We start from the raw sequence: 11,327 nt of genomic DNA on the forward strand, positions 1-11,327 counted from the left end.
CAAAGATGTATCATGATCTGCGAAGAACATACTGGTGGGAAGGAATGAAGAAAGATGTAGCCCAATTTGTATCTACCTGTCTATTATGTCAACAAGTCAAGGCTGAACATCAGAAACTTGGAGGAGACCTTCATCCCTTGCAAATTCCGACCTGGAAATGGGAGCATATTTCGATGGACTTTGTAATCGGATTACCAAGATCCGCCAAGTCCAAACCTAACCAAACCAAACCGAGCCTTACGTTCCAATCACTTGGGGTTGGCTACATGAATCCGTTTCCTCCATTGGACTTTGTCAAGTGCCACTTGTTCACACAGACCCATTATACTCATATCTTTATGCACTACAACATCTAATGTCAATTTAGGTCTACCCCTCCCCGTAACATTGCTACCTAGAGCTATCCTATCCGCTCTCTTAACTACTGTATCTTCTGGTCTACGGTAGATATGCCCAAACCACCTTAGCCTATTTTCCCTCAACTTCTCCGCCATGTCCAACACAGCTATTTGGGTGATTGTGGATCGACTCACCAAATCAGCACATTTTCTGCCTGTTAAGACGACAGAGAACGTAGAACAACTTAGTCTGCTATATATTCGAGAGATTGTACGTCTACATGGAGTACCTATCTCCATAGCATCTGATAGGGATCCACGTTTCGTATCACACTTTTGGAGAGGATTACAGAAGGTATTGGGAACAGACATAAGGCTTAGTACGGCATTTCACCCACAGTCGGATGGACAAACGGAGAAGACAATACAGACATTGGAAGACATGCTAAGAGCTTATGCCTTGGACTTTTCTGGAAACTGGGAGCAGCACTTACATTGGTAGAGTTCGCTTACAACAACAGCTACCAAGCCAGCATCGAGATGGCACCGTACGAAGCTCTATACGGTCGACCATGTCGATCTCTAGTCTGCTGGACAGATGCTGGGGAAACGGGATTGATTGACATAGTACAAGATATCACAGAGAAGGTCAAAACCATTAGGCAAAAGATCCAAACCTCTCAGAGTCGATAGAAGAGTTATGCGATAAAAGGAGCCTACCATTAGCCTTTACAGTAGGAGATCATGTGTTCCTAAAGATAAGACCGAAGAAAGGAGTTATCAGATTCGGGAAAAAGGGAAAGTTGTCTCCACGCTACATCGGACCCTTCAACATCGTGGAGAAGATCAGAAAGGTTGCGTATCGTCTAGCGTTGCCGCCACAGCTAGATAGAGTACATAACGTATTCCACGTTTCAATGCTCCGCAAGTATCTTGCATTGCCCACACATGTCCTCAACTGGGAAGACCTCACCATCGAAGAAGATGCGACGTACGAAGAAGAATCAATAGAAATTCAGGACCGAAGTGAAAAGACAAACCGAAACAAGACAGTCAAGTAGGTATGAGTTTTGTGAAAACACCGCGATTCTGAAGAAACCACATGGCAGAGAGAAGAAACCATGAAGGTAAATTACCTCCACCTGTTCGAATCCGAGCGTGCACCTAATTTTGAGGACGAAATTGTTTAAGGGAGATAGTTTGTAAAGACTGATTTTCATTAAATAAAAAAACTTCATTATATATTGAAATTTCTTTTTAATTACTTAGTATTACTTTTAAAAATTCCTTTTTAATCCCTATAATCCGTCATAATTAGATTTAAGCCCTTTAAAATTATATTTCTTAACTAGAAATCCTACATGACAAGTAGAATTAGTTTTCAACCGATTAGTTGGAGGACAATTCACCCAGTTATGATTTCCTAACCTTAGATGGATCTTTTTAACCATCTTTGAGCCTTATAAACCCCTCCCAACCCTAATTGAACCATTAGGCCATTAGATGTAATCATTATCCTTCATGACTAGTCATTCAAATGCATACCTATCTTCTTTATCTCTTTACCCATTGTTCAATAATTGTTAGGGAAATTATTAACCCTTGGACAATGGACATTAGATTGCCAATAAATATGTGACTTGACAAGACAAATCATGGACCATAGGAAGCCATCATTTTGCTTCCAAAAGAAGCAAACTTAGCCTTGCCATGCATGCAACCTTAAGACTAATAGCCTTAAACCTAAATAGCCCACCAAAGTTACTTTCCTAGATTCTCTAAGTACAAATATGTGTTTGTATATAGGCTTATACACCTTATAGCCTATCATAAGCATGCCTATATATGTCTGTATATCCATATATGCACTTTCTAGGAAAAATATCACTCAATGGACAATGTTCTTGTCATTGAGCCTTACCACTCATCATAGACCTATTAGGGCTACTTAAGTACTTTAGTATACTTATATATATGTGTGTATATATATATATATGTGTGTGTGTATATTGAACTAGAGAGAGAGAGAGAGAGAGAGAGATAGAGAGAGAGAGAGAGAGAGAGAGAGAGAGCCGAGAGAGGGAAAGTGTGTGTGTGTGCGTGCTTATGTTTGGTCACTCAAACAAGTCACCTCTTTAGCCAATCTCACACTCAAGCCTAAGTACAACTTTACAACCCATTTCTAGTCATCTTAAGCTCAATCTAGCCCTATCATTTTGTTCTTTCTTACAAGCAAGCTTTTCCTAGGACGTACTAGACAAGCCATAAAACCCTTCATGATTACCTAAGTTATGGCCTAGAATGGAAATGACAAGTGAGGAAAGCATGGCATGCTTGATTTGACCAAACAATGGAGCAAAATCCATGAGAAAGGAGAGAGAGAGGTGATAAGCACCTAAGATTGCTTGATCGTCGTGCTTAAGTCCTTTAGTTTGTAGCATTCCTATTTATAATTTGTTATTTTTATTCAATTTTTCTCGTAAGGTAGTCTGTTGAGTGTTTCAGGAAATACGCCTTTAAAATGGCGTATTTTGATAGCAAGCCAACCTTTGATGTGAGTTCAAGTATCCATGCCCGGTGAAACGTCTGCCAGGAAGACTCGAGAGTGAAGGCGTGAGGCGTCGGGCAAGCCGGTGAGCTGTTGGGTGCCAAGTCTAATAGACTGGCCTGAAGACCTGGAGATAAGCTCTCCGTATCGATACAACCTTAAGCTATATCGATACACGTTTGTTTAGTGGGAAGGCAGCGAATGTTGTATTGATACGACCTTAATCCGTATCGATACAGGATCATTATGAGGAAATGGCCCTTTTTAACTTAGCAGCATGGTATCGATACTTTGCTTAATCCATATCGATACCACGAGCCTTCGGCCAGATATTTGTAGATTTTTGGACTTTCCACTTTTGAAATAGTTGCCTTTATTAGTATGCTTTTTAGATATTTGATGAGAGAGAAACCCATTTTGTATAAATAGGGGCTTCATCTCTCTCATTTGGTACCTAGCACATTACTAACTTTAGTTTCTCCTCCATTAAAGCTCTTTAAGCTTTTTCAAGTGTAATTTCCTTAGAACTCAAGTAAGTTTTTATCGTTTATTAAAGTTGTTCGTACGGTTTGGATCTTCCTTAATATCAAGTTTGTTTTCGATTTCATCGGTCAAAAATAATGTCTCATTTTTATACTTTCTTTTGTGCTTTAGTTATGTTTGAGTAGTCGTTTAGCTAAGTCTCGGGGTAATCTTTCCCGAGGACTTAGGTTGTTAATTGGTTCTCGAACTTTCGGGCTTAAAATCATGGTTTTTGGAATAGGGCTTAACTTGCATTTTTCGTCTAAATAAGGGGTGTTAACTCCTTGGTAAGGTGCTTAGTCAAGCGGTCTTGGCGAGCGGCTCACCAAGGGCTCGTGGCCTCTTATGTGTTCGATTAATTTGACAAACAAGTTGGTTCGCCTCCATTTAATCACATCTTTTGGTAGACGTAATCTTTAATGTGAAATCTTCCGGGCGTGAGCACGCGGTCGTGACTCTCTCTTGAGTTATAATCGAGAACCGGTAACGGCCTTAGTCAAGAGTTAGATGATCCCTAGACTTGCCTCTTTTAAGTTCATTAAACAAGTTTCTAGTCTTGTCATTTAGCATTTTCACCGTTAAAGCAAAACCAAGTTGGCCGTCTTAAAAGCCAAAATCCTACCTCATAAAACCTTCAATCCGAATTAAGCTATATTTGTTTCCCTGTGGTACGATCTCGGACTTCCGGATATTATGCTACCGACGACTTAGCCCTACGCTTGGGGTTTTCTCAACCTTATATTTGAAGGCGAGGTTGTGGTGCTAAGCAAAAGGAGGTCGGCCATGGAGGGGGAAAGAGGGAGCCAAATTTTGCTATAAATAGCACCGCCCCCCACTCACCATTCAACTCACACTTTCACCTATCAACTTATCTCTCTAGAAATCCTTGTGTTCTTACTTTGTTCTTAGTGTTCTTGAGTTCTTCTTGTGTTCTTCAAGAAACTCATCTTAGGCCACCACCAAACCGCCACTCAACCACCATTTCGATCCAAAATTTTTAGGAAGTTTAACCAAGATTTAGTTTCGAGAGAAACCTTTCTCTTTTAAAGCTACCAGAAGCTTACCATATGAAGATTACTCCATTCGACGTACTTACTCTCTCCGTAGTCGTCACTACCGCCAAGAAGAAAGATATAGTCTCTTGTCCACTAACCCAACGTATAACATAGAATCGTATTTTGGAAAGTATATGTAGAATCTTTTTATTCCCTATCTCTAAGTATAATTGAAGTATGTATAAATTGAAACGCTTGAAGGAAGATAACTAGTATGTTTAATTTGCTAAAGGATATATGAGCATGTTGAATAATCGATCTTTACTTCAATAAACATATGTTATTTTGAACTGCCCGCAAAAGGAGAAAGAACGGATTTAGAAAGATAGGAATTTAATGTTTGATTAGAAGTATTCATATTTTGATCTTTAGAATAGTTATGAGCATGTTTACATGAATTATTTGTATTACTTGTTGTAAAGCATAAGTGATTTTCACTCCAAAGGCGTCCGTACATGTTGCATTATGCTTTAAGTGGTGATTTGAACATGATTAGTAATATAAGAGTTGGATGATCTTGCTAGTTTAATTTCAAGATTACAATGAATGATTTATGATTTTGTATGTGAAAAGTCCTACCGTGGGGTCATCGCATGAAAACGAGACACAGAAATCGAAAAAGTATAAATATGACACATAGGGTGTGGTTAATGGAAAAAGGTGTTTGAAAAGGAGAAACGTTTTGGAAACCGCAATATGGCCGGACATGGTAGCCCATTGTATGGTGTGTGTGTGTGTGTGTGTGTGTGCCAATGGGAACCTGGCACGGCGGAACCATTGTGAGAATACTTGGGAGACAGGCACGGCGGAACCGAGGTTGGGTGTGTAGCTTGGTTATCCGCGAAGAGGAGCTAATGCAAATTTTGTGTGCCAAGGGAATCAGGCGCGGCAGAACCATTGTGAGGATACTCGGGAGATCGGCGCGGCGGAACCGAGGTTGGGTGTGTAAAATGACGATTTTGAAAATGATGATTTGGTTAAGGAAAGGTGAAATCAGTGACACGATTTTCAAAATTATGCATAGGAGAAACTAAAAAATCGTGGACACTAACAATAGTGAATAGTGAATGTTAACGTGTCATTATTAACTGTTTGTTAGATATGTAGAATTTGTTAATATTATGCTCTAATGTTTGTAAGATAAGGGTTAGTGGGTATGTGTTATTCTATTGAGCTTTTGTAGATGACGGTGTTACCCTTGGTGACCCTGACATATTATATCAATGGCGACGCTGGTATAATATGTCAGATCTTGTAGATGAACAGGGTAAACTCTACACCTTAGAAGCTTTTGGAGTTGGCTAGGATGGAGGAACAGAGAGAGCAGTAGATAGAAATCCTAGTTTCCCTCCCTTATTTGAATAAATGTACTTTTGTAAGGTTTATGATGTAATAATGAGCCAGACTCTATTTAGTTTTCAATGAAAATTGCCGATTTAACGTTTCCAAAATTAGGGGCGTTACAGTACTTCTTTAGGGTATAGAGCTGTACTTTACAAAGCCAAACCTCAGCTAAAGCTCGAGAGATAGCTGCTTTAGGTCTCGAAAATTTACAAATTTAAAAGGGGCCCCTTCTCCAATAAGCATGATAGAAAAAAATCCCTCCTTTTCAGCTTTCAAAAAATTGGAAATTAACCATGATATGTGTAATTAAGAAAATTAACTCCTTCTATATATGACATATACCTAGAAGACTTGGTTTGACTTGTAGCTTCATTGTTCATAGACAAAGTGGATTCAGAATTTTCTTTCTATTTTGACACCCCTTATAATATTCCAATGAAAAGGCCACATCTCTCATATTTGCTTTAGGTTCCCGAAAAGTTAATGTCGGCTCCGTACTTTATATAGGACCTCTTGCAGTGGCGGACCCAGGAATTTGAAATAGTTGGGGCACCAATTTTCTTTGTAACGCCGTAATATATGAGTTACAGTTAAGCACATTCACACCAAAATAATTTTAGCTTTCATGATAAAGTAACAATTTCAAAGTATATATGTATTTTAATGACAAGCTACTTGGGCAAACTTGCGCACCTTGACTATATGCGGTAAAACAAAATTATCACATGTTCATCATTTATTTTTCTATTATTTACTCTACAAGTACAAGTTTTGGAGATCAAAAGCGTACAAATGCAATGTGCAGGTTCATATCGAGTACTACACAAATAATCGGAGACGTTGAGGAGTGGGGGAAACCTTAGTTCTTTGTGGGAGGATAGGTCGCGATTGGAGTGGTGTGGCTTATAAATGATGCTCGCCGTGAAAGATTTCTGTTCTTTTCCCAAAATATGCACTATTTTCTAGTGGATTTCGAAAAAAAACTTAGGGGAGTCAAGGGAGACTCGAACACGCTTTCTCATTCACAAAGTTAGCAACTTACCATTGCACCAAACATTGCCTTCTTCCACATATTCGACATATATAATATATATACAAAATCGGGAATATTTTTTTTTAAAAGGGCGTAGGAGCACGTGACCCCACGTGTCCCAAGGTGGGTCCACCTCTGACCTCTTGGCTTAACCTATAAGATACCTTATGCATGGCAACTGCCCTAACCACATGTATGAAGGCATGAATGACCTACATAGTCCTAGCGGTTATGTTGACGTGGTTGAATGGCCTATATATACGTGATACACATGGATCCCATGATCGCAGTTTGGGTAACAAGACCCAACCCAAGGCCATTTCGGTTAGGATCAACCAATGTGATTAGGGTTGACCTGTAAGTGATGGTATGACACACACGGTTTAGCCCTAGCACCCAACCTAGCTAGCGAGGCTGGTGGTCCGCCAGCCCAAAAAAGCCCAGGTTGTTTGGTCCTGGTACTACACTGTAGTAAGGCCATCCACAATGGTATAATAAAAAATAGATAACCAAAAGTTGACACATCAGCTTTTGATTATTCATTTAAAAGGTTGTTAAGCTTAACAATGTTGAGATTTACAACGGTCGCTTCTAGTCTATAACCAAAATAAAGGGTCCACAACAATGTCAATCTCTCTCTCTCTCTCCCCCTCTATTTCCCCCCATTCACTTCCCTCAATTTACGTTTTTTTTGGGCAAAAATACATCGATTCCCTCCCTTAATTTTGGAAGAAAAAAAATCAGTGACTTCCTTCTCTACTATTATGAATTTTTTTTTGTGAAAAAATAGAAACGGGAAAGAAGAGTGAAATATCTTAATACGGTGACGATGAGTTGAATTGTAGATGATAGAGAGATATGAACTTCACTTTTGGAGGGAAAGAAAGAGAAATAGTTTGTGGGTGAAGTGAAGAAGATATAGAGTAGACGAAGAAGAGAAGAAGAAAATACCAATTGAAACAAGCGTGTATATAAATTTTGAAACTAGTTAACTTATGTGATGTGAGATCGATAAATTTTGATTATTGAAAAATGTTTCTAGTTTTGTTTTTCCAAAGTCTAAAATTTGATATTTCTAAAGATATTGCTAAGTTTGATTATACCATTGTGAGATATATTTTGCACAAACATTATTAACTTTAAAAACAATTACTTTTTAATTATACCACCGACCTAAAGAGTCATCTCTAAAGCCCTGAGTGGTCAACCAGAGAGCTCTAATGGTTCAATAGCCTGACCAGGCTCAACCATTGGCCGAATCGAAGCAACTATTGTGCCAAACCGAGCGGTTGGCTGGACCGAGAGGTTGTGGCCGGACCGAGCAGTTGACTGGACCGAATGGTTGGCCGGACCATAGACTGAACCATATTAGTTGTCCAGATTCTACCATGTATCCTTGGTCCCTACTAGCAAGGTCTCTTCCTGGTTTGACTGAACCGACCACGAGCGTCATGAATGGTGTGCCGATTACAACTCACTCACGCTCACCTAACCGTTTGGCTCCACTGCATCATGACCGACGTGACGTCGGCCGAGACAGTTACTGTACGTGCCGAGCAAGAGCGAACCGGAGGATCACGCCTAGGCACACTGATCTAACCGTACCCCCCATATGCAGTATATACTCAGTGGGCCATTGGAATTCATGCATTAATATTGTCTGACCTATTATTTGAGCCTGAACAAAAATGGTACAACATCCAAACTTATGAGGCTAAGATTAGTATTGGCCGTTCAAGTTGTAGTCCATGAGCCTTAACCAGGAATTTATGTTTTATAAAGCACGCTAAAATGCTCAATAAGAACTGTTGAAGCTCAGTTCACACAAGTATTGTCTTAGAGTACTCATAATTACTCAATTAGTAATAAATAATCTCAGAGTTCGATATTTGACTTTTAAAATCTACAGCTTAGAGTTGGCGAACTTGTATAGTCTGACGGTCCTAAATAGCTATTATGTAAAACAATGGGATGGTGAGTATTACCACTCTCCCCTCAAAGGCAACCATTCCGGTTGAAAAATCAAACTTGTCAAGTTGGTTGTCTCATTTTTCTCCCAACTGGTGACTTGAGTTCAAGTCCTACGGGGAGCAGGTTTGGGGTTTAGGGCTATGGATAGCCTTTGAATCTCCTGTTGACTAGCTTATTAACACTTTGCTAACCTCCACTAATGTACACCATATGATAAAAAATTAAAAAAAAAAAAAAAAAAACCATTCCGGCCGACAGCCCGGAAATACAGATGATTGACTTCAATTCCCTCTCTTTTTCAACACAATTATGCAGCATATATCCCATATCTTCCAATTAAAATTCATTGTTTAGCAAAAGTGTTACACTAAAGTTTTAGCTAATTAACCCGTGATCACTTTGGACCACAACTCAAGAGAACATTAAAAACGTAGAATTATTTAAAGAAGATAAAGACCCTTAATCAATGGAAATGGTCTGTCTGCTTCATGTCATGCATGCCTCACCACAAAAGAAGAAAAAGCATCACTAAGTTATTTAAATAAAATCATTTGAAGATATCTATAAAAAGGGGTATAAAGAAGAAGTGTGCTTACTAATTAATTACTGAGTGCAAGTACAAGTTAAGCACTAAAACTAAATTTTATGTTATTAATTAGTGCTCGTTACAGTTATATAGTGGCATAAATACACTTTTTCTAGTTTTATTTTATTTTATTTCTAGTTTATCGATCAACAAAGGTGATGGACTGATTCAGCATTTCATCATGCTTCATATTAAAATTGGAAATCCAAATGTAAATATAGTACTAGTGGAAAAAATACAAGTGTGCTTTTAGATTTCTTTTTTCCTTTAATTAATCAAGCGTGCTTTTAGATTACAACAGGAGAAGTCCCACTACGGCAAATGAGGTGTTACATGCACTAGGGGACTTTTTGATAAAACTGAAATTAGAAGTTAAAAAATTAAGTACTGAAAGCTGAATGCTAAATTTTACAAGATGAAAAGCTGTTTGATAAACTTATTAAACACTAAATTAAAAAGATGGTGAATTAATTTTAGTTTTGATTCTCTCTTAATTTATTAATGGTCATAATGTACTTATAGTGATGGTGGAGTGGTGATTGTGGTGGTGGTGGTGGGTTGGTGGTAATGGAGTGACAGTGGTGGTGGAGTGGTGAGGGTGGGGATGGAGTGGTGGCGGTAGTGAGTGGTGGCGGTGGAGTACTGATGGTTGTGTAATAGTAGCATTGTGGTGGTGGCGGCGGCGACGTGGTAGTGGTGGTGGGCTGGAGTGGTGTAGTGGTGGTGGTGGATTAATGGTGATGATGGTGAATTGGTAGTGGTAGTGGTAGTGGTAGTGGAATAGTGGTGGTGGTGGTGGAGTGGTCGATGTGGTGGTAGAGTAGTGGTGGTGGTGGATTGATGGTGATGGTGTTGAAGTGGTTGTGGTAGTGGTAGGTGATGTTAAGGATAATTATCGGGATCCTAGGAGCTGATTACTGACTTTGTGTAATATTAGGCGAGATTGAATTGAGGATCCATCCTTTGACAAGAGTGTTGCAGCGGGTCCATTGTTTAATTTCTGCCTGAACTTGCGAGTGGCTGTGTGATGGTGCCATCGATGAAGCCGTCTTTGTTTTTGGTAGTGAGGGCCATGAGCATCGCATGGCTCCAAATGGGATAATTTTCTTGGGTTAGCAATAGCGCCACAAGAACCAGACCTGGCTGGTCCGAGTGATGAAGGTAGAAGGGATCACTTGTATCGGCATACGTGCTTGCTTAGAGCCCAGATGCCTGGAATTTTTTCGAGAGCTGCTCATCATCCTTTGCCATGGATTCTGGCAATGAAAGATGTGACAGCTAGGGTTTGGTTTGGTTTCCAGGAGGAGCCTTAGGGCTCTGATTCCATGTAAAAGAATAAGCTTTGATTCTAATGTGTTCATATTATTCAGCTGAAGGTTGGGATTTATACAAAAAGGGAATCAATTTTGATCATAAATACTAGCTCTATAGAAGGCTGTTTCCTATTCTAATTATGTACTAGAAAGCTAAGTAAATCAATGATATACACAATCCTGACTTGGTATATGTTGTACATATCCTTAACCAATACATGGGCAAGCCTCACACTCCACACCTAGAGGCAGCCCACCAAGTATTACGTTATGTCAAGCACACATTGGGACTAGGTATTTTCCTTTCTACAAGTAGCTCAATATAGTTAAATGCTTTTTGTGACGCGCATTTGGGCTTAGATGTCAAGACACACGACGATCAACCATAGGATGCATATTCCTTGGGCACTCATTGATCTCTTGGAAAACCAATAAGCAGAACACGGTTTCACGATCAAGCACAGAAGCAGAGTATCGCTCTATGGCATCAACTTGTTGTGAGGTCACTTGGTTACGGTACATCTTGCATGACTTGGGCATTAAACACTCACAACCAGTCAAGTTGTACTGCGACAATCAAGCAGCTCTTCACATCGCCTTGAATCTGGTGTTCCATG

At 39.5% G+C, this 11,327-nt stretch overlaps 1 protein-coding gene across 1 annotated transcript; it reads left to right on the plus strand.

Moving 5' to 3' along the window:
* The first annotated feature begins 492 nt into the window (after nt 1-492).
* LOC131317481 (uncharacterized) lies at nt 493-10,238 on the plus strand. The gene is made up of 5 exons (XM_058347028.1): nt 493-836; nt 1,051-1,395; nt 9,536-9,608; nt 9,977-10,045; nt 10,182-10,238. The coding sequence occupies exons 1-5, from the start codon at nt 493-495 to the stop codon at nt 10,236-10,238; spliced, it is 888 nt and encodes a 295-aa protein (XP_058203011.1).
* The last annotated feature ends 1,089 nt before the right edge of the window (nt 10,239-11,327 follow it).

Source organism: Rhododendron vialii, chromosome 2a (assembly GCF_030253575.1).
Source record: "Rhododendron vialii isolate Sample 1 chromosome 2a, ASM3025357v1".
Lineage (NCBI taxonomy): Eukaryota > Viridiplantae > Streptophyta > Magnoliopsida > Ericales > Ericaceae > Rhododendron > Rhododendron vialii.